Below are 24,889 nucleotides of genomic sequence, written 5' to 3' on the forward strand. Positions count from 1 at the left end.
AACAAGTTTATCTTTGTATGCGTAGATGGCTTTACTAGATTTTCCTGGTTATTTCCGACTAAGCTGGCTACCGCTCAGTCTACCATTACTTGCTTAAATTCTATTTTTGCCTCTTTTGGTCCGTGCCAATATATTGTGTCTGATAATGCTAAGGCGTTCACATCAAATCTTTTTCGTAAATTCTGTTTTGACTTGTCCATCTCTCATGTAACTACTTCTGCTTATTACCCTCAACCATCTCTGGCTGAACGGGTTAACCGTAATCTCAGGTCCGCGCTTATTGCCTATCATCATGAAGATCATTCCAGGTGGGACACGTCCCTGCATTGGTTAGCTTTTGCTTTGAATTCGGCGGTTCATGAATCACATAAATTTACTCCAGCCTCTTTGATGTTCAAGTTTGTTCCCAACACGCCGCTCTCTAACCTCTGGTCTCTGAGTGACATTCTACCCGAGACAATAGATCCGGACAACATTAAAGATCTTTGGAAGAAGGCTAAAGCCAATCTTAAAGTGTCTCATGAAAAGGTTAGGGAAAGGTATGATCGTGGACGGAGACCCACTCCTTTGAAGGTAGGTGACCAAGTAATGGTCAAGAATTTTGTTCCCGCGGGCAAGCTTGCCCCCAGATTCCATGGGCCGTGCGTCATTCTCGATTTCCTTACGCCGGTTACGTTGTCATTAAGCAATCCAGCCACCGAGAGGATATTTAGGGTTCACTTGTCGCAGGTGAAACCTGTATAAATTCTGTGCTAACTTGCCTCATATTATCTTGAAAGGAATATGAAGGTTATTTTTTTTTTTTTTTTGAGTTTCACTTTTAAGGCTTTCTGCCCCTTCTATAGTATTTTGTTTTATATGCAAGCATTTTTGTGAAACCTGCCCCGAACCGTTAATCTGCCATCCTGTCCTTTCCACGGCCATTACCACGCTCCCGTCTCCTGCTCCACTCTACACAGTGGCTTAATTAATGCCATGGATATTTGCACGCCGCTGGCCCCTCAACCTCTCCACAAGCCTGTGCCCAAAAAAAAAAAAAAAAAAAAATGATGGTCCAACAAATTCTGCCGCCTAGTTTTTATGTTTCAGTGCCCCCGCAGCCGCGCGGCGCCGTGCAGCGACTGGGGTAGAGGAAGGGCCCCCTCGACCCCAGCGAGGACGACATGTGCACGGCGAGCCGGAGCTCTCCTCCCGGCCAAGGCTGATGTGCGGCGCACGACCTGCTACTTGCCCGCAGCCTGTATATGTTCACCGCGGGCGCGGCGTGCTTCAACACCACTGCTCCCCTCATAGTGCGGGCGAGCGGTATCTCAGGGTACTTGTGGGGTCCGAGCGGCCGCCTTTGGACGCAAGCTGCAACGGCCGGTCTGGCCATCCAACTTAATCAACATCAACTACATGGACAGTTACTATTAGCAATTACTACACTTGGGAATTCAACAGCAATATTTGGTGGACCTTGCAAAATTTTTATTCACTTTCAAGTATTAAAAGTTTATCTTCTGAATTCAACTACTACAAACATAAAGACTTTACTTCACCAGTCACAACAAAAATTTTGAAAGTGAATCAAACCAAATTTCAACAATTTCGATAAATGCTTCTGCAATTAATCTTCATATCCACATCATAACTTGGACCTTGTTTGCAAACAATTGCATGTGTCACCCCTGGAGGAACTTTTGGGGGGGGGGAGGTCTGTACCGGGCGGTACACCTCCACGCCGCTAATTCAAAATGTGCGCCAGTAGAAATTCCTCTGCTGGAGGAAGTCTGAACTTTATCGACGGTATTAATTTTCAAGTTTCTCAGAAGATGTCACTACATGGAAATTTTGGAGTTTTTGAACTGTGTCATTTTCGACGTATTTTTGTTTTGCTTGTAGTAAGGAGTGTGAACTTTCTCTTCTAGAGGACACTACTGAAGATCAACAATAGTGCACCCTAGTGCGGAGTGAAAGAACTAGTTTTTTTTTGGAGAAAATTCAATTTCAAAATTTGTTCTTTGCTAAATTTCTTTCAGTCATTGTTTAAGTTGGCAGTATTAACCCTTTCTTTCCCCTTGTTTTGTATCTAGCCAATCCCGAATTTCTTTAATTAATTTTCCACCAATAATGTGTTTCTTCTTCATATTGTGTAGGGGTTTTCTCGGTTAGCCAATAAAGTTTTTTGGGGAGGGTGTTCTCATTCCCCTAACGCCTCGAACTTTCCGCGAGAGTATATAAACTGCTGATTTTAGGGTCTCCGGGCCACTTCTGTTCCATCTTTCAGTGTGTAAAGTACATAGCAGGGGGCGGGAAGCGCCTCTTTCTTCGGCAGCGGTCAACAACAAGGTAATGGCCGATTAATAACTTCTTTGATAGCTCAGCAGTTTAACTCTCGGGGCGGGTCCGAAGCTTTTCCATAATGTAACCTTTTCCTAAAATGTAACTACTCTTAGCGTCTATTCTCTTTTAAAACTACATATTGGGATAGAGAGTGCTTAACCCTCTCGAGCTCCCACTCATATTGTTTTGAGGTGAACTTATTTTCTCAACCTATTCTTCCTTAACATTATGTAAATTTGTCAATTTCTAAAGTCACCTCTTTAGTATGGGATTAGCCCTTGCATCAGTGGCCTAGAGCCAAATTAGGTTTTGAAACAAATACATTAGGAGTGCAAATCGCCTCCTCTCAAATTGTTGTTTTAGAGGTCATGTAATTAACCTTCTTCTCATTTAACAGACCTCAGTAGGTTGGGTATTTTACCCCTGTGTATATGTCCTGAGAGGACAGCTTGAAAGTGGAATTAGGTGTGGCCTTTGACAGGCCTGAATTTTGAGAGCAAGTTGCTCTTTTCCCGAAAATTTTGTTTTCTGCGCGCCTCAAGGAGGCCTTACTGTGTATTTTGGAGCAAGTGCTCCTAGGCATGAATGGGGTTCTCTGCCCCTCTGTTGACACTTGTGTTTGGGGTAAAACTGAGCTGATTGCTCAAGGATTGTGATCGCGGGGCTCGAAGCCCAAATCCTGTAAATACTGTAATTGTACTTTTGTTGCCTTGCTACTCTGTACCTGCCATGTTTGTTATTTCTTGATTTTGAAAAGAAAATATAACCTTGTTAAATTTTAAATTCACTTTAATTTCGTAGCCTGAGACCTATTCACCACCCCGCACCTTCTTTCACCTCTAACTACCACGGAAAACTCCGTAACAAAGGGAAACACCATAATCAGACGAAGAATTGTAGACTCATGCATTTGTAAATGATTCCTTGGGCAATGTCCATAATAAGATTTACATAACAAATACATCAGTATTTAAAACAGTATAACAAGATCACACAATATGCATAAAGATAGCACCTGGACAAGCAAACAATGGCGTTTTCATTGCTGACTTGGTAAATAGTTCGTAGGTGTTTGAATATCCAAGTGACAGTGCTGATTACCGCCACGCGTTAACGTTCTTGGAATAAATACAGTACTCGACTGTAGTTTATATGATATTGTAACTCCCATTAGTAACGATGATGATGATGCTTGTTTAAAAGGACCTAACATCTAGGTCATCGGTCCCCCAATAGTAACAATACCGGAAATCTTATGACGCGACGTTGGTGGTGGTAATTGCAGCTTTGAGGGGAAAAGCAGCGGGATTATTACCCCCACCTTGTATTACCGGAGGAAGATTAAGAATCTCGACCCGTTATAGTTGAGGGTATCGACTAAGCGAAGGGAACGACCATGAGAGACGGTAAAATGGAAGACTCCCTGGGCTTTGCAATGAAACTTTGGTCTGTAGTAAGCCCCAGATCCGACAGACATTTCACTGTTGACTAATATAGTGCCCTCAGACTACCAACCTACAAAGTTTGAACAAAATCGGTGAAGCGGATATCGTGACCTCCCCTTGTCAGTAATAGTGTCTATTCACTCCTACCTAGTGTCCGTTACGTTGTTACTATGTCGTCAGAAAACACTAAATTACTTTTTAATTGTATAATCACGCCGTTCTTCTATTTAATTGTAATGAATGCATAATTATTGTTCCTATGGTGAACGTTTTATTGTATACCGGTAGTATTGTTATTACCGCACATATGTTGGTAGACTGTCAACCTGTATGTATCTATCGAAATTCGCTCAGAGACCATAAAAAATCTTACCATTGTTATGGCTATTTTTTTTCCAATTCAGTACCCAGATTCGGATATTTCTTGTTGTCTATACATGTTTGTGCTCCCCCCCCCCCCAATATCTTATTCCCAATCACCGCTACTGGTTAGTGGAATGTAAAAACATTATTATTATTATTATTATTATTATTATTATTATTATTATTATTATTATTATTATTATTATGATGCAAGTTGCTTTACGTCGCACCGACACAAATAAGTCTTATGGCGACGATGGGACAGGAAAGGGTAGGAGTGGAAAGGAAGCGGCCGTGGCCTTAATTAAGATAGGCCCTACAGCCCCAGCATTTGCCTGGTGTGAAAATGGGAAACCAAGGAAAACCATCTTCTGGGCTGCCGACAGTGAGGCTCGAACCCACTATCTCCCGAATACTGGATACTGTTTGCACTTAAACGACTGCAGCTATCGAGATTATTATTATTATTATTATTATTATTATTATTATTATTATTATTATTATTATTATTATTATTATTATTATTATCCTGAGACAATTGTGTCCTAGAGTTACTCGCAGGGTAGTAGGTAGTTGGTATCGGATAAGACCTCGTATACTCCCTCCAACGTGAGCTCCCGCCTTCGCTAGCCGAGGAATCGCACCAATACCTTGTAAAATCTACTGGACAATGTGGTGAATGCTATTGGTATAAATGTACAGTTATATCACTCTATGTTTAGAGAGGAATGCGGAAATTCTCTCCGTCCTTGAGTGTTCCTCGTTCAATGAGCTTCTTGAATCTCAGCTATCCTATGAACAAGTAAGAACAAAGCAAGTGCAATTATTAATACTGTAAAATGCGATGCTATAGAAAAATAAAAAAAGAACATTTTGTAAACTGTGGTTAACTAGAAGAGAGGAACAGCCCCCCCCCCTAATTCGTCACTTGAAAGAAGCCATAATAAATAAATAAATAAATAAATAAATAAATAATGCATAGATAGATAGATAGATAGATAGATAGAATGATCTTTCTTTCCCACCTATCAAGAACACATGAAGCAATTGGGAGTGCAATATTTGTGGACAAGGGTTGTAACAACGGAATCCAATTTAAAGAAAAATCCCTAATATCACTGTAATAATAATAATTGTTACCGAGTTTTGGTGGTAGTTATGCATGAAAGAAGGTGCTGGGTGGTGAAGGGGTCTCAAGCTACTAAAGTGAAATTAATTTTAAAATTTAACAAGGTTATATTTTCTTTTCAAAATTAGGTAACAACAAATTGAACAGGTACTTAGTAGCCGAAACACGATTGACAATTACATTTACATAGGTACCCCATTTGGGGCTTCAAAAAGTCAGAAACATAATTCTTGAGCCATGAGCCCAACCTTACAATGAACACCATATAACAAAGGGGCCGAAAACCCCCAAACATGCCAGAAACACCGGCTTCCAATTACATCCAAAAGCCTCCTTGAGGCAGAAACACAATTTTCAAAAAGGGCAACTTCCCCTTAAAATACAAGCCTATCATAGGCCACTCCGAACTCCACCTTTAAGCCGTCCTCAAAGGACATATACACAGGAGCAAAATACCCAATCTACTGAGGTCTGTTAAATGACAAGAAAGTTAATACATGACCTCTAAAATCACAATTTGAGAGGAGGCGAACTTGCACTCCTAATACACTTTGTCTTTAAGACCTATTTTGGCTCTAAGGCCACTGATGCAAGGGCTAATCCCATACTACAGAGGTGACTTAAGAAACTGCTAACTTACATTACTGAAGAATAGGTTGCGAAAAATAAGTTCACCTCAAACAATGTGAGTGGGAGCTCGAGAGGGTTAACACTCTCTATCCCAATATGTCGCTTTACAAGAGAATAGAAGAAAAGAGAAGTTACATTTTAGGAAAAGGTTACATAGGGGAACGCTTAGAACCTGCCCCGAAAGTTAAACTGCTGAGCTGGCAAAGAAAAAAAATTTATTAATCGGCCATTACCTTATTGTTGACCGCTGCCGAGGAAAGAGGCGCTTCCCGCCTCCTGCTATGTACTTAATACACTGAAAGATGGAACAGAAGTGGCCCGGAGACCCTAAAATCAGCAGTTTAAATACTCTCGCAGAAAGTTCTAGGCGTTAGGGGAAAGAAAACACCCTCCCACAAAGATTTTATTGGGTAGGACCCCGCAACAGATTCAAGTTGGGGAAAGATACACCAGATTGGTCAGAAATTAATTGAAAAAAATCGTGATTGGATACATTCAAAACAAGGGGAAGAAAGGGGTAAATATTGCCAACTTAAACAATGACAGAAAGAAATTTAACAAAGAACAAACTCCTGAAATTAAATTTTCTCCAACAAAATAGTTCTTTGACTCCGCACTAGGGTGCACTATTGTTGATCTTCAGTAGTGTCCTCTAGAAGAGAAAGTTCACACTTCTTAATACAAGCAAGACAAAAGTACGTCGAAAATGACACAGTTCACAAACTCAAAAATTTCCAGGTAGTGACATCTTCTGAGAAATTTGGAAATTAAGACCGTAGATAAAGTTCAGACTTCCTCCAGAAGAGGAGTTTCAACTGGCGCAACTTTTAAATAAACGGTGTGGAGGTGTACCGCCCGGTACAGACCTCCCCCCCCCAAAAGTTCCTCCACGGGGTACACAGAAGAACATAAACTTTAGTTTGAAAATAAGTTCCAAGTTTTGATGTTGATATTAAGATAACTTGCAGAAGTATTTGAGAAATTTCTTAATTCGGTTCCAAAATTTTGTTGTTGGAGGTGAAGTGAAGTCTTTAGGTTTATAGAAGTTGAATTTCTGAAGATAAGCTTTTACTACTTAAAAGTGAAGGAAAAATTTGCAATGTCCATCAGATATTGCGGTTGAATTCCCAAATGTAGTTATCTCTTATAGTAACTGTCCATGTAGTTGATGTTGATAAAGTTGGATGGCCGGACCGGCCGTTGCAGCTTGCGTCCAAAAGGAGGCCGCTCGGACCCCTTAAGTACCCTGAGATACCGCTCGCCCGCACTATGAGGGGAGCAGAGTGTTGAAACACGCCGCGCCCGCGGTGAACATATACAGGCTGCGGGCCAGTAGCAGGTCGTGCGCCGCACGTCAGCCTTGGCCGGGAGGAGAGCTCCGGCTCGCCGTGCACATGTCGTCCTCGCTGGAGAGGAGGGGGCCCATCCCCCTCCCCAGTTGCTGCACGGCGCTGCGCGGCTGCGGGGGCACTGAAACATTAAGGCTAGGCGGCAGAATTGTGTTGGACCATCGTCTTTTTGAAGGCACAGGCATTATGGAGAGGTTGAGGGGCCAGCGGCGTGTAGATATCCATGGCATTTAATCTTATTAAGCCACAGTGTAAGGTGGAGCAGGAGACGGGAGCGTGGTAATGGCCGTGGCAAGAACAGGATGGCAGTTTAACGGATCGGGGCTGGTTTTACAAAAGGCTTACATCTAAAACCAAAATATTATAGAAGGGGCAGAATGCCATAAAAGTGAAACTCAAAAAAATATAACCTTCATATCCTTTCAAAATAATATGAAGCAAGTTAACACAAAATTACACCGGTTTCACCTGGGACAGGTGAACCCTAAATATCCTCTCGGTGGCTGGATTACTTAACAATAAGGTAACCGGCGTAAGAAAATCGAGAATGATACAAGGCCCATGAAATCTGGGGGCAAGCTTGCCCGCGGGAACAAAATTTTTGACCATAACCTGGTCACCTACCTTCAAAGGGGTGGGTCTCCGTCCACGATCATACCTTTCCCTAACCTTTTCATGAGACACTTTAAGATTGGCTTTAGCCTTCTTCCAAAGATCTTTAATGTTGTCCGGATCTATTATCTCGGGTAGAATGTCATTCAGAGACCAGAGGTTAGAGAGCGGCGAGTTGGGAACAAACTTGAACATTAAAGAAGCTGGAGTGAACTTGTGAGATTCATGAACCGCTGAATTCAAAGCAAAAGCTATCCAATGCAGGGACGTGTCCCACCTGGAAGGATCTTCATGATGATAGGCAATGAGTGCGGACCTGAGATTACGGTTAACCCGTTCAGCCAGAGATGGTTGAGGGTAATAAGCAGAAGTAGTTACATGAGAGATGGATAAGTCAAAACAGAATTTACGAAATAAATTAGATGTAAAAGCCTTAGCATTATCGGAAACTATGTATTGACAAGGACCAAAAGAAGCAAAGATAGTATTAAGACAAGAAATGGTGGACTGAGCGGTAGCCAGCTTAGTCGGAAATAACCAGGAAAATCTAGTAAAACCATCTACACATACAAGGATGAACTTGTTGGCATTCCCCTTTGACTGGGGGAAGGGTCCCACATAATCAATATACAGGCGCTCCATGGGGCGCGACGCTTGATGAGAAGACAAAAGACCTACCTTAGTGGACATGGTCGGTTTACTAAGCAAACAGGATTTACATGCCTTTACTAATTCACGGATTTCACCGTCCATACCCTTCCAGATGAACATATCACGAATCTTTTCACGAGTTTTAAAGATACCAAGATGCCCTCCTAATGGGGTCTCATGATAATACTTGAAGATCATAGGTACAAGAACCGCTGGAACAACAACTTTCATCATCTTATCATGCCTCGAAGGGCAACATAGAACTCCATTCCTCAGAACATAAGGGACAACATGTTCCCCAGAAGAAAGGGTTTCCATTATCGGAGCCAGCGTCGGATCTTCACGTTGGTATTTCTCGATATCCCTAAACAGCATGGGAACATCTGTTAGGATGGCATTAACCTCAGATAGCATGGACTCGGGAGGTGATGGACTGTCGACCTGTTCATGGTTCTCAACGTCGCCTGAAAACATACGGCTGAGTCCATCAGCGACAACATTTTCGGTACCTCGGATATGCCTGACATTGAATTGGAAGGCAGAAATACGGATGGCCCAACGGGCTATACGACCAGTACGACGCGGCCTACCTAAGACCCAGCTTAATGCTTGATTATCTGTCTCCAGGTCGAATTTGACATGTTCCAGATAGAGACGGAACTTTTCTAAGGCAAATAAGACTGCCAACCCTTCGAGCTCATAGATGGAATACTTGGCTTCTTGAGCCGATAGAGTCCTAGATGCATAGGCGATGGGTCGCCTCCCTAGTTCAGTCTCTTGAAGAAGGACTGCCGCTACCGCCGACGACGACGCGTCCGTTTGGACGATGAATTTCTTTGAGAAATCAGGCATAGCAAGGATAGGGGCATTACAGAGAGCTAATTTCAGATCTTCAAAAGCGGCTTGTTGAGAAGGTCCCCACTCGAATTTGATGCCTTTCCTACGAAGAAGGTTCAATGGCGCCGCTCTATTAGCAAAGTTAGGAATGAACTTTCTGAAGAAATTCACCATACCAATGAACCTGGCGATACCTTTAATGTCCTTGGGAGGTTTAAAATCACGGATGGCCTGTGTTCTAGAATGATCGACTGCTACACCATCAGGTGACACAATATGCCCTAGGAATGACATAGAGGGCTTAGCAAAAGCGACCTTGGACAACTTGACAGTTAACCCAGCCTTACGAAGGCGATTCAGAACTTCTCGCAGATGATCTAGATGTTCTTCGAAGGTCTCCGAAAACACGACGACATCATCCAAGTAGTGATATAAGTACTCGAATTTGATGTCGGAGAAGACCCTATCTAGTAGCCTAGTGAGCACAGCTGCCCCCGTGGGGAGCCCGAAAGGCACGCGGTTGTATTCGTATAAATTCCAGTCCGTGGCAAACGCTGTAAGGTGTTTAGACTCTTCGGCAAGGGGAATTTGATTATAGGCCTGATTCAAGTCCAAGATAGTAAAGAACTTGGCCTTACGAAACCATGAAAAGCAAGAATGAAGGTCGGGAAGGGGCACAGATTGTAACACCACCTTCCGATTGAGAGCCCTGTAGTCAATTACAGGCCTGAAGCCCCCTTGGGGTTTCGGGACTAGAAAAATAGGCGAAGAATACGCTGACTTAGAGGGCCTAATAATACCATCCTTCAACATCTGATCGATGATTTCTTTCAGAGCCTTCATTTTAGGTGGAGATAGCCTATACGGTGGAAAACGGACAGGAATCGAATCCGTGACCTCAATTTTGTATTCGATCAGGTCAGTAACGCCAAGAGTATCAGAGAATACCTCGGGAAACGACTGACACAGTTTGCGAATACTATCAGCCTGCTCCTCAGGTAGATGTCTAAGGTCTAACAACATCTCATCCTGGGTAGGCGAAATAGAAGAACATAACACAGAATTACACTTTAATAGTGGAATTTTACAACTAGAAGCAAATTTGAATGTGCACGACCTAGACTGGAGATCGAGCACAAGACCAGTGTGAGAAATAAAGTCAGCTCCCAATATAATGGGGCAAGACAATTGCTTGGCCACAAACAATTTAATTTTCCATGTAAATTTAAAAATACGAATTTTGACCAGTAAGGAACCTAGAATTTCTAATGGAGATGTATTAGCAGAAACACATTTCACAGGAGAAGAGTCATAGACAGGTAGGTTACAAACAGAGTTCAATTTCGAGTACCATTCAGCCGAAATAATGGAACAAACACTGCCTGAATCTAATAGAGCTGTTATAGGTTCGTTATTTACCTCAATCTTAAGGAAAGGAACAGGTGCGGGGGTATCCGCCGCAATCTTAAGACACTCTTTGGGGCATTCAAAGGACAGATTAGCAGATTGAACGTTCCCAGAATTTTCGATCTGCTTACCAGGGGCTGAGCCTCGGGAAGATGAATTAGTTGACTCAGCCGAAGCCACTAGTCACTTTTGATTGTTGTTGGAAGTTACCCCAGAAGTTGAGCAGGAGGGGGTGCTATTCGAATTGGGACAATTCTTGGCGATATGTGAGAAAGCCCCACATTTAAAACAGCCTTGTGATGAACCAGCTTCATTATTTGCCCTACTAGACTTGATCAGAGGACACTTATTGCGCAGATGGTCAGGCGCCCCGCACGCATAACATTTACGGGGATTGACTGGTCGGCGAGGTGGAGGCCGAGTGTTACTAAAGGAAGGCGGTGGTTCTTTCGCGACACGCAAAGAATCGGCGTATCTAACTCCTTCCGCCGAGACGGCCAACGCTTCAAGTTCCGAGAAGGTTTGCGGGCACGCCGCGAAACACAAATATGACCTATAGGGAGGTGAAATTCCCTCTACAATAGCCTGCACAATCTGATCTTCAGGAAAATGAAGGGCAAACACCCTAGTATAAAACTTAATGTCCTGTATGAAATCAGCCAAGTTTTCATCCAAGCGCTGTACCCGATAATAGTATTTCTGAATCAGAGATGACCTCGCGCGGGCAGGAATGAAATTTGCAAGCAAGTGTGCGTGAAAATCTTCAATAGATGACTGTTCAGCAATAGCTCTTACTATCTTATCTGAGAGAACACCAATAGCATAAGGATAGATTATTTGTAAAATTTGACAAGGGGAAAGAGAAAACACAAGGGCGTGATCCTGAAATTCAACTAAAAATCTTAAAAATGAAATAACTTCACTGGTGGTGTTGACAGAAAACTTAGAGATACCTCTTAGCAACATTGCCAATGGATGAGGCAAGCTGCTAAACCCGGGTGACATAGTAGGTAGAGGTTTCAGGGGCAAAGAAGTTAATTCAGAACGGATGTTACTCAACGATGCACGGCGTTCAGGCTCGTTGTCCAATGGGGCAGAGATAGTTTGAGCAGTGGGGGTTTTCCTATTTACTTCTCCCTTAGGAGACTCTTCCTCGCTACCTACATTCACTATGGTGGGTTGATCAGATTTGGGAGGAATTTCCCCAGTTAACAATTGAGTGACTTTACTAGACAATTCAGAAATAGTTTCAAGGAGCGTATTAGCTTCCTTCCTCTGAACGTCATTCACCTTTAGAGACAACAGATCATTAACTCTATTTGAAAAATGATATAGCCTGCCTTGCACACGCTTAATTTGATTAGGAGACGGATCATTTTCATCAAAAAAACTAACGACCGATGCTAGCCCAGTAATGTTCTCGACGATCGTGGAAAGAGAGTCATCAATTTCTTTCTCTCCCAAATTGGGGATGGAAATGGGCAAATCAAGGGAGTCTCTAAGCTTGTTAGTATCGATAGCAACCGTGCCTCCAGATTGCACGTTTCTAATAGTTAATTCGTAGATCAACTCCTCTTTGCGCAAGTAGTTAAGGAGGAGAACATCGCGAGGGCCGGGCATGATAACAGAAAAATTTTGAAAAACCTCAATAAAAAATTTCCAGCAACTGAGAAAATGGTTAGAGTTCGGATCAAAACAGAGTTTAGCCGTCAAAAGGGGCTAAATTGAGACCCATTCAACCACGCTCTGCTACCACTTGTTACCGAGTTTTGGTGGTAGTTATGCATGAAAGAAGGTGCTGGGTGGTGAAGGGGTCTCAAGCTACTAAAGTGAAATTAATTTTAAAATTTAACAAGGTTATATTTTCTTTTCAAAATTAGGTAACAACAAATTGAACAGGTACTTAGTAGCCGAAACACGATTGACAATTACATTTACATAGGTACCCCATTTGGGGCTTCAAAAAGTCAGAAACATAATTCTTGAGCCATGAGCCCAACCTTACAATGAACACCATACAACAAAGGGGCCGAAAACCCCCAAACATGCCAGAAACACCGGCTTCCAATTACATCCAAAAGCCTCCTTGAGGCAGAAACACAATTTTCAAAAAGGGCAACTTCCCCTTAAAATACAAGCCTATCATAGGCCACTCCGAACTCCACCTTTAAGCCGTCCTCAAAGGACATATACACAGGAGCAAAATACCCAATCTACTGAGGTCTGTTAAATGACAAGAAAGTTAATACATGACCTCTAAAATCACAATTTGAGAGGAGGCGAACTTGCACTCCTAATACACTTTGTCTTTAAGACCTATTTTGGCTCTAAGGCCACTGATGCAAGGGCTAATCCCATACTACAGAGGTGACTTAAGAAACTGCTAACTTACATTACTGAAGAATAGGTTGCGAAAAATAAGTTCACCTCAAACAATGTGAGTGGGAGCTCGAGAGGGTTAACACTCTCTATCCCAATATGTCGCTTTACAAGAGAATAGAAGAAAAGAGAAGTTACATTTTAGGAAAAGGTTACATAGGGGAACGCTTAGAATCTGCCCCGAAAGTTAAACTGCTGAGCTGGCAAAGAAAAAAAATTTATTAATCGGCCATTACCTTATTGTTGACCGCTGCCGAGGAAAGAGGCGCTTCCCGCCTCCTGCTATGTACTTAATACACTGAAAGATGGAACAGAAGTGGCCCGGAGACCCTAAAATCAGCAGTTTAAATACTCTCGCAGAAAGTTCTAGGCGTTAGGGGAAAGAAAACACCCTCCCACAAAGATTTTATTGGGTAGGACCCCGCAACAGATTCAAGTTGGGGAAAGATACACCAGATTGGTCAGAAATTAATTGAAAAAATTCGTGATTGGATACATTCAAAACAAGGGGAAGAAAGGGGTAAATATTGCCAACTTAAACAATGACAGAAAGAAATTTAACAAAGAACAAACTCCTGAAATTAAATTTTCTCCAACAAAATAGTTCTTTGACTCCGCACTAGGGTGCACTATTGTTGATCTTCAGTAGTGTCCTCTAGAAGAGAAAGTTCACACTTCTTAATACAAGCAAGACAAAAGTACGTCGAAAATGACACAGTTCACAAACTCAAAAATTTCCAGGTAGTGACATCTTCTGAGAAATTTGGAAATTAAGACCGTAGATAAAGTTCAGACTTCCTCCAGAAGAGGAGTTTCAACTGGCGCAACTTTTAAATAAACGGTGTGGAGGTGTACCGCCCGGTACAATAATAATAATAATAATAATAATAATAATAATAATAATAATAATTGCCAAGGGAATTGGAGGTCGGACTAGGAAAAATTAAGCAGGCAGAAATGTTTAAATACCTCGGTGAAGGGATAGAGCCTAACCTATCAGAGAAAGAAGGCCTTGTGTCACGCATTGACAAAATGGAAATGGCCTACCAACTAACTAAAGACATGTACCGGTACAATAAGAGATCGATACGGTATCCTTAAACGCCAAATTTAGACTACTGCACTGTTATTCGACCAGAGGCTCTGTATGCGGCCGAGACTCTTACAATGAACAAGAAAGGTATAATGGAAAAGCTAGAGGCTAAAGATAGGAATATTTTAAGAAAAAATCAGGGGGCCCATCAAAGAAAACAGCAAGTACAGAAGGCGTCACAACCACGAATTATACAAGCACGTGGAGAAGATAAGCAGTAGCAGCGACTAAGGGGGGCGAGCCCCCCCCCCACTTTGTAGAGAAAACATTAAATTTTTATTCCATTTTAGCCGGCTGAAACTAGGAATTACAGGAATTATTAAAAAACAATTTGTGCAAACTTTTAATTATTAACAAAATTATTATCGAAAATACGCACAAAATGTCGTTCGTCGTGGCTAACCGATTTGTATAACGCCACAGCAAGTAGTAGAGACTTCGCAAATGCTATGAGGAAGGGTAAAAGGAGTACCTATATGTTTTACCAAGGTCGTGGACACTGAGGTATGATTCACCTGCTTGCCGCGTGTATTCGTCAGTCTGGCAGTCTCTTTAATATTGTCTGTTAGTTTCTGGAAGTGTAGTCAAATACTTAAATGTTTTTTAATTTTATAATCACGCCGTACTTGTATTTAATTGTAATACGTGTACTTTTTGTTCAGTTTTGGTGTGTGTAACACCCCCACCCCCACCCGCTATATCCCTCAACCCGGCTACTTTGTTGTATTTTTTTTTGCCCCCCATCACTTCTAATCCCCAGTCGCCGCTACTGAAGATAAATGAGACGATCGAAAAAGGAGGATTGCCTTTTAGAGCCACGTGACACGAATGATCCCAGGCAGGATATCTAAACAGATATTAACGTACTTTCAAGATAAGAAAACCAAAGGGGCTTGGTTCACAGAAGTTGAGAAAGATCTACGAGAAATGGAAATTTCTCCTAAAGATATCCAGGAGCGTGTTCCGCTTAAGGAAAAACTACGTACGCACAAATGTTTCCAGGAAAAGCCAAAGCTGAAGACAGGGAAGGCGTGGACTCAAGAGAGAAAAGAACAACACCAGAGACGAAAGCAGGAGCATTGGGTGGCAGTTAAAGCTCTAAAAATCAGACAGATGAACTGATGTGGTCACTAGTTGGCCGAAAAGAATGAGAATAATAATAATAATAATAATAATAATAATAATAATAATAATAATAATAATAATAATAATAATAATAATAATAATAATAATAATAATAATCATCATCATCATCATCATCATCATCACATTGTGATTTGCGCGGTCTGCAGAGGGAAGGAAGTGTGTGGAGTGCATGGTTGGACAAAGGGCTCAGCAACCATTAAGTATTGCTAACAAAGGAAAAGCTAAACTTTATTTCTTTCTTTTCTTGTATTAGGATTTGTAAACACAAACACAACTGGAAATACCATGAATTCTTTACAAAGGAGCTGAGAAGCTTGAGAAATTACAATTGAGAATCTTGTAAATTCAGAAAACTATATAATATCAAGAGCTCATAAGCTCAGAAGCACTTTACACAACAGGAGCTCATAAGCTCAAAAAAACTTTACAAATCTTGAATCTAACTCACATTTTGAGTGGAACTTTCAAAACATTTGACCTGCTGGTCTCCAGAATTTTACACTGTGAGAAAAAGAGAGGCTAGCCTTTACACATACAGGGAGGTTTTACAAGACACGATCTTGAACCCAGGAGTTTAATTTACATTAAGTTTACAAAAGTGCCCTTTTGTGGGTCATGAAATTACACATGTGATCACATCAGTTACCACAAAATACTAAAAGCAGTAAATTACTCTGCTGTACAATTTACCCCATAATACCTATGCTACCCTCGAAAAGAATATAAATATTCAGAGGCATAAGGCCCACACTATGCAGCCATGAAAATAAAAAGGAAGGTTATATTTACAAAAGCCAAAAACCAAAATGAAATGGAGGCTGAAACTCAAACACTCCAAAATTAATTTAAATATCAAACACCTAAGTGCGCGTAAGGACCAGTGACAGAGAGGCTAAGTCCATACTACGAGGTGACCAAGTGAAAAGAAATTTAAAGCCTAAAAGAGAGATATAAATTCAGAAGATAGAAAAACTTTAGACACTCAAAATTAAATTAGAGGAAGTTTACAAGGGTAACCACTCGTGCGTCCTTACATTTTAACAAGTTGCAATTAGGGAAGGAAAAATTGAAAATACAAAGACTTGCAAGAAGCTACATTTAATTTAGAAATGAGAAAAGCTGACATTTTAATTGAAGAACATACTAATGGGGAATGTAGAAATCTTCCTAGCTTCACATGCAGTAGTTTCACTTACAGTAGATAAAAATTTCTGTCAGTACCATGTTTATAAACACCCCATGATGCTGGACACTCGCCTCACATCTCCCAAAGGAGGTCTCCTCAATCCATTGTCAAGTAGAGCACACCCAATAAAGCTGCTGCAATATCAGTTTATACTAAATATTTCCCTCTTATATAGGGAGTCAGCAGAAAAATCTAGATGTTTTTAGTAAGCACCAATTTGATTGGCCCAAAGGAATTTACTATTAGAGATTATGATAGGTTGATCAATTTAATATATCAAGCCTTTTGATAGGCTTATTAATTTAACGACAGTTTTGATAACCCCGGAGAATTAAAACAAACAGAATGTGGATAGGTTTCCCAATATCCAAATACAAACTTTCTCAGTGACTAGTAATGGCTTTGAACCCAGGATACCATTGAACATATAATGTCAGAGACATCTAGTACTCAAAGGAAAAACTTCTTGGATACCACATAGTTCTTAGTTGTTATTAGAGATGGATGTACAGTAGGAGGAAGTACTAATTTGAATTGACTGAGAGGCCTTATTTATGATATAATAACACAAAAATTTGACATTACACGACAGTCATCAAACCTGAAACACACTATGCCAGTGAGACTCAGTTATAAAGGGGATCTCGAAAATATCAAGAAAGCTGAAAGCAAAATCATCCAAAAAATCCTTGGCCCAAAAAAAGGATATTGTCGACAATCGCACAAGATCGCAGAAAAATACTCAAAACATTGAAACAGGTTTCTGTAAAGGATGATTGAAATTCTCTGGTCACATTATGAGGCTAGATGACAACTGACTAACAAAAAAAAAAAAATTAATGTACTCACAAACATTAAAGACAACAACGGTTTGGATCAAACAAAACTGATCTCAATAACGTCAACATTACACCTACAGATATCGAAGACCGCACTACTTTCAGACATAAGATCTACACTTGGGAAGTTGCTTCAGAAGATAAGCCCAGCAGATGTAGGAGAAAATGGACTGACGAACGTCGAGCTAAACACAGCGACATGATGAAATAATTCTGGAAGAACAAGAAAAATAACAACAAATCATATTTTGCTTTATGTGTCCCTTTATTGGTCGAAACAAAATCAATCAATCAATCAATCAATCAATCTCAGCTTTTGTGTGCAGGCATTGTGATTTGAAGCTATTTAGGCTATGTGCATGTGACATTTTCGATCTTCTTTTTTATTTGAACAGATAGCAGAGAAACCAGAACCCTTGGTGATATTTGGCTTTGCCTTCTTTATTCTTCCTGGCCTTTTGCCAATTACCTGGGGTCGACTCGGCTGTTAGTATGGATTTGGCCCAATTGTACAGCCGGATGACTTTCCTGACGTTAATCTTATGTGGAGGCATTGCATGTTTCTGTGGTGGTTTGTGATATGGTATATGTAAATTAAGATGTCTGTTAAGACAAAGTCCAACATGCAGTCTCAGAGCTAAAATCAGATTATGTTAAAATTCCCGACCCATGGGGCCTTCTGAACCCAATTTTTCTGTGTATCCCCTGCCTGTCATAAGAGGCGACTAAAAGCAGACCCAGGGGCTCCCAGTCTGGCATTACTTCCGTTTACTTGTCAGGCTCCTCGTCTTCATATTTCATATCGAACCTCCCTTGGTCAATTCTTGTTCCTTTCCAACCCTGATGGTATTAGGTTTGTGAGATCTACGGTTTACATATTAAAAGTCTCATGTTGGTTCCATGTTGACGTCGTTAAACATACACAAATACAAATGTAAAATATCCACCAATTCAATACACTATTTATTCAGATAAAAATTATTACCTGATAGCGAATAATAGGACATGTTTCGTCCATCAGTACTAAACCATTTACACTGAATTATTAAAAACAATGGAATTAAAATGTATGGGAAAACTAGTGCATGACTCATTAAAATCTAGAATGAAACATCAAACTAAAATATGAATAGAAAGTGCATCTATCAAGTAGTAAAACATCACACATATTACTGGCAAGCTAATCACTAAAGTCTTAAAATTGTTCTTTGATGTGTTGATACACAAGATCTTGACATCGTGAGAACCAAATTACAGGTCACATACAAGAACGTTTAAAATGAGGATAAACATGCTCCTGTGGTGTGGATCAGTCTTATTTTATGTTTATGTATGTTTATTTTATGTTTGCGGTGAACTTCAACAGGGAACGGCATAATAATAATAATTTTATTTATTATTATTATTATTATTATTATTATTATTATTATTATTATTATTATTATTATTATTATTATTATTATTATTATTATTATTATTATAAAGAATTGGTGTTGCATTTTATTTTATGTACTGTACTGTATGTTGTTATTATGCCCTGTATGCTCTGTATTTTATTCTAGTTTCATAAGACCTATTTTAAGGTGAAGATGAAGAGTATGCTATACCAATATTTGTACATGCATGTTTCATCTTACATCAATTAGTCACACTGTCCTTACTCTATTCAGGTATTGGTGTCTTAAAGTAAACATTGACTTACATTTATATGAAGTGGAGTATCTTGTGAAACCATTACCCACTTTTCTATAAATAATTCTTGTGATGCTAATTAAGAAGTTTCTTGTTGAATGTTATTAACTAAGAATATCCTTTTACAGACATTACGGGGTACAGCCCGTTGTTTGTATACTGCAACTCGTAGTAAACGTTTTCTGGCAGCCAGTGTTCTGAAACTCATGAATTCACAGGTGAGAATTACATAGTATATGTGTTTATGGATATGTTTTGTAACGTTACTAGTTTGGGTGTGGGGTATCGTGTCTGGGTAGGGGATGTACACTCAGAACAATCTCGCAATACACCAGAGTGAAAATGGTAAGTCAAAATACCAACAAAGCAAACACGACCAAAATTGTAGTACACTCACAAATAATCAGGGATCATTGAAGAATATAAGTAAGTCATGAACTTGGACACTAGTCCGACTAACACAGTAACATAAACAAACAGCAGTCTATGCAAGTATGGCATGCCACGAAAAAGATTTACAGCTCTCCAGAAAATTCCATACGTGTACAAGTACTCAGATTCCAGTTTCAAAGTGAAGGGTTTTAGCAGAGCGCATAGGGAAGCATTTTACTGTGTCCATTTTTTCAGAGGGACCCGAGGTAAGTACAGATAATTAAAGGACATGGAAATGCGTGTGATAAAAAATCAGGGAAAAAGAAGGAACAGTTTTTTCATAATAATAATATATTGCCACAAACACCAAGAAGGATTTTTACAAGCCAAAGAAAGTGAAACAGTTAATTAAAGAAACCAACAATATTTTAAAGATTAGATACTTCTGATTTTCAAAAAATAAATGGGACGACCATTTAACAACACTATTTTCTATTTAAAAACAGCTAGACTCGAAACAAGATTAATTTTACAATAGTTTTCATTGGGAGTATCCTACAAAACGATAAACAGATATTACCCATTAATACAAAATTTTTAGAGAATTTAAAAAGGCATTAGGCCACTGTACAATCGCAAAAGTAGAAGAAAAGAAAAAACCCGGGACAGGAACGTGGGGAAAAAGGGAAGGACGTGGAAAACAACAGCACCTAAGGCTGGCAACAGGAATTAGAAAAAATAGAACCTACAAGCATTAATAGAATTCAAAATTTCGAACAGAAACTAGGCGTTAATATGAATACACTTAGTCCTATTCTTGTGTTTGTTCACCAAGTCTTTTTGTATCCAACGGTTCATATCACAGTAATTATTCACGTAATAGAAAACCAAATTCTGAAAAAGGATCGTAATGCAGTTCCAAGAAAAACACCACTGTCAACAGCTCAGACTAGCAATATTCTTAGCGTGAACAGTCATTAGCAGCCAGTTCGGCATGATGAAATAAGGAAGTGCAGCTTTAAAAAGAAATTCAAATATGGCAAGGGAATATAAATTTAAATTTCGCTCACCCATCCAGCAGTCCTTGAGCTTCAATCATGAACAATAAACACCATTTTAAAAAAACTTTGGACACGGACCAGCCGCTAGCTCAAATAAAAGAAAGTCCTCCCTCCACACAAGTCGTCTTGCTTCATCCAACTCCCCGATCAAGCCCAGAGCAGGCCTTATTTATATTCCGATGGAAACGTCCAGAAAAGACGAGAGCAGAAGGTACACATTGCAGAGCGAGGCGGTAGGGGAAGAAAGGAGGGAGGGCAACATCACGAACAGTACAAACTGGACGGGCGAAGAGAGCACACACACAGAGGTTAGTAGCAGCAAGTCGAGCGTAGCAGACGTAGAATCACGTAGAATAGTAGAAAAATTTGGAGCACGTTATATACTCCCAGCAGCCGGAGAAATCCGAAGGATGGAGTGTTGAAGCGATGAAAGTCCATTGATGCTCCAGAGGGGCGCCGAACTCTGGAACAAGAAGAGAGTCGTCGTCGAGAAGGTGAAAACAAAAAGCAAGAACAGGCATGAGTTACAAGTAAGAGGAAAAAGAAAAGGGACAGAGGGGAGGGGAAAAGGTAGAAAGAACGATCCGGATCAAAAAGGGGTATAAGAGGAGGAAAAAGATGGGGGAGGGATACAAAAAAAGTTTACAATATAAATTACAAAGATTATAAAATATAAGTGGCCATGCAAAAGATTAAAGATAACTAGGAAATAAATGAATAAAGTTACAATGACAAAGATCTAATTGTAAACATGGTGTCCCATAAAGAAAAACAAACCCATCAGGGGAAAATGATTGATGGGGGAGCCAGTCGAAGTGACGAGGTGTGTGAAGGGAGCATGACTGGGTGAGCGAAAGAAAAAAAAAAAGGGCAAAGATATGAACCGCAGAAAGAAAAGAAAAAAAGGGGGGGGGACATGTGTGAACAAACGCAAGTAAAGAAAAAGCAATAGTATACTAAGAAAGAAAAAGGGGAAATTAATTATTTGTTTTCCCTCCCTGCGGCAAGCCAAGGGTTTAAGCAGATAACAAACCAAGCATTTGAGGAAAAGGGGGTAAATTGAGATTCAGAAATTTACGAACAGAGAAAAGCCACATAGTAAGGTTACGGGGATCAGTCGCTAGTAACTGTGGAACCTGAAGTAAAGATTGTTTCACAATATGAACATTCAAAGAACTGTCAACAGCATTAAGTTGGGGTATGGATGGAGAAGAATGAGGGCCTAGATTCGGAGCCATGTTGTGATGGTGAAAAAATGGGAAAGATTTGCGATCAGAAAACTGGTTATGGGATGTAGGAGTAGAAGGATAAGAGAAGGAACTCGGAGGAGTAGAAGTAGAAAAAGAAATTAAGTCACTCACGGGAGGGTTTGGCAAAGAAAGATTATGATAAGTAGGAGGTGGAGAAGAAGTTTCTTCACCCAAGGGGAAATTATCAGAAAAGCATGCCATAATAGAAAAATTACTAAAGGAAATGTAATAATGAGAAAAAAAGGTCTGCTACCAATTGTAACATTACTAGTTTGGGTGTGGAGTATCGTGTCTGGGTAGGGGATGTACACTCAGAACAATCTCGCAATACACCAGAGTGAAAATGGTAAGTCAAAATACCAACAAAGCAAACACGACCAAAATTGTAGTACACTCACAAATAATCAGGGATCATTGAAGAATATAAGTAAGTCATAAACTTGGACACTAGTCCAACTAACGCAGTAACATAAACAAACAGCAGTCTATGCAAGTATGGCATGCCACGAAAAAGATTTACAGCTCTCCAGAAAATTCCATACGTGTACAAGTACTCAGATTCCAGTTTCAAAGTGAAGGGTTTTAGCAGAGCGCATAGGGAAGCATTTTACTGTGTCCATTTTTTCAGAGGGACCCGAGGTAAGTACAGATAATTAAAGGACATGGAAATGCGTGTGATAAAAAATCAGGGAAAAAGAAGGAACAGTTTTTTCATAATAATAATATATTGCCACAAACACCAAGAAGGATTTTTACAAGCCAAAGAAAGTGAAACAGTTAATTAAAGAAACCAACAATATTTTAAAGATTAGATACTTCTGATTTTCAAAAAATAAATGGGACGACCATTTAACAACACTATTTTCTATTTAAAAACAGCTAGACTCGAAACAAGATTAATTTTACAATAGTTTTCATTGGGAGTATCCTACAAAACGATAAACAGATATTACCCATTAATACAAAATTTTTAGAGAATTTAAAAAGGCATTAGGCCACTGTACAATCGCAAAAGTAGAAGAAAAGAAAAAACCTGGGACAGGAACGTGGGGAAAAAGGGAAGGACGTGGAAAACAACAGCACCTAAGGCTGGCAACAGGAATTAGAAAAAATAGAACCTACAAGCATTAATAGAATTCAAAATTTCGAACAGAAACTAGGCGTTAATATGAATACACTTAGTCCTATTCTTGTGTTTGTTCACCAAGTCTTTTTGTATCCAACGGTTCATATCACAGTAATTATTCACGTAATAGAAAACCAAATTCTGAAAAAGGATCGTAATGCAGTTCCAAGAAAAACACCACTGTCAACAGCTCAGACTAGCAATATTCTTAGCGTGAACAGTCATTAGCAGCCAGTTCGGCATGATGAAATAAGGAAGTGCAGCTTTAAAAAGAAATTCAAATATGGCAAGGGAATATAAATTTAAATTTCGCTCACCCGTCCAGCAGTCCTTGAGCTTCAATCATGAACAATAAACACCATTTTAAAAAAACTTTGGACACGGACCAGCCGCTAGCTCAAATAAAAGAAAGTCCTCCCTCCACACAAGTCGTCTTGCTTCATCCAACTCCCCGATCAAGCCCAGAGCAGGCCTTATTTATATTCCGATGGAAACGTCCAGAAAAGACGAGAGCAGAAGGTACACATTGCAGAGCGAGGCGGTAGGGGAAGAAAGGAGGGAGGGCAACATCACGAACAGTACAAACTGGACGGGCGAAGAGAGCACACACACAGAGGTTAGTAGCAGCAAGTCGAGCGTAGCAGACGTAGAATCACGTAGAATAGTAGAAAAATTTGGAGCACGTTATAGTTTGTAGAATATATGCAGAATTGTGTTTCTACTTGCTGAGTTGGCTGATGATAGACTTAGGTTGATTGTGAGAAGAAATTATATTCATTTTCTGTACTTGCTGTAGTTTATGTTGAGTATTCAGCTGGAAGGGAGCCTCCGTGGCTCAGACGGCAGCACGTCGGCCTCTCACCACTGGATACCATGGTTCAAATCCCGGTCATTCCATGTGAGATTTGTGCTGGACAAAGTGGAGGCGGGGCAGGTTTTTCTCCGGGTACTCTGGTTTTCCCGGTCATATTTCATTCCAGCAACACTCTCCATTCTCATTTCATAGCATCTATCAGTCATTAATATATATCACTTTGGGAGTGGCGACCGCATCGTACTAACAGCCTATATATGATTCATTCATTACATCCCTGACCTTTAAATATGTCTTGGAAATTATTAACCTACCGAAACTAAATGAATAAGATAATTTTACAATTTATTCCAGAGTCTACATATCTTAAAATATTTGCTATACCAATGTTTGTTTTTTCATTGTTAAGGTTACTGTGCGACTGATGTGGGCTCTGCAAAATATAGCAGACCTCAAGGAGGCTGCAAGCAAAGATCTGGCCATGTTCGGTACGGTAGATACATGGCTCCTGTACCGGCTTTCAGGAGGAAAGCTTCATGTCACAGACGTGAGCAATGCCAGTGCTACAGGCTTCTATGATCCATTCATCATGCAGTGGAGTGGCTTGAGTTATTCATTATTTCGTTTCCCAGCCTCTCTGTTACCAGAAGTGTGGGATACAGCAGGTGACTTCGGCTGCACCAGTTCTGACCTCTTTGGTGCTGAGATACCCATATGCTGTGTGGTAAGTGTATCTATACTTTTTTTTTAAACACTGAGACAAGTTCTCTCATCTAGAGATGAACTTAACCAATATTTCAGAATATCGGTGACAAGCATATCTATGACAAAAAATATCTGTGACTTTTATCTGTGATTCAGTCACAGGAAGCACGAGCATACAATTATCGTCATGTTCACTCTTTGGTCGTGGGTGGTCAGTATGGAGATACTTCTAGTTGATATGATGACAAAGTCAGGTAGTATTTTTTGGAAGATTCGGAACATTAGAAGTGGGAAAAATAATATTCACATTTATAATTTGAAGTTTCAATAATGTATAGAGAAGAGGTTGTCAACATGATGCGCAATAAATTAACAAGCGGAATGTGATTACCCATGTTATGTCTCTGGGATACCAATTATTTACTGTACTTAGTGTAGGTTTAAAAATAAAAAGACTAAAATTAATAAATATATGAAG

General features: G+C 40.1%; 1 protein-coding gene across 2 annotated transcripts in view; it reads left to right on the top strand.

Moving 5' to 3' along the window:
• The window catches only part of LOC136873836 (putative glycerol kinase 5), a 306,964-nt gene that overhangs the window by 235,699 nt on the left and 46,376 nt on the right, over positions 1–24,889 (top strand). For both annotated transcript variants that reach the window (XM_067147104.2, XM_067147105.2), the window contains exons 4-5: positions 19,212–19,301; positions 24,116–24,430. In XM_067147104.2, the coding sequence (XP_067003205.1) occupies positions 19,212–19,301; positions 24,116–24,430 (405 nt within the window). The remainder of the gene's footprint in view (positions 1–19,211; positions 19,302–24,115; positions 24,431–24,889) is intronic.

The sequence above is a fragment of the Anabrus simplex genome, chromosome 5 (genome assembly GCF_040414725.1).
Source record: "Anabrus simplex isolate iqAnaSimp1 chromosome 5, ASM4041472v1, whole genome shotgun sequence".
Taxonomy (NCBI): domain Eukaryota; kingdom Metazoa; phylum Arthropoda; class Insecta; order Orthoptera; family Tettigoniidae; genus Anabrus; species Anabrus simplex.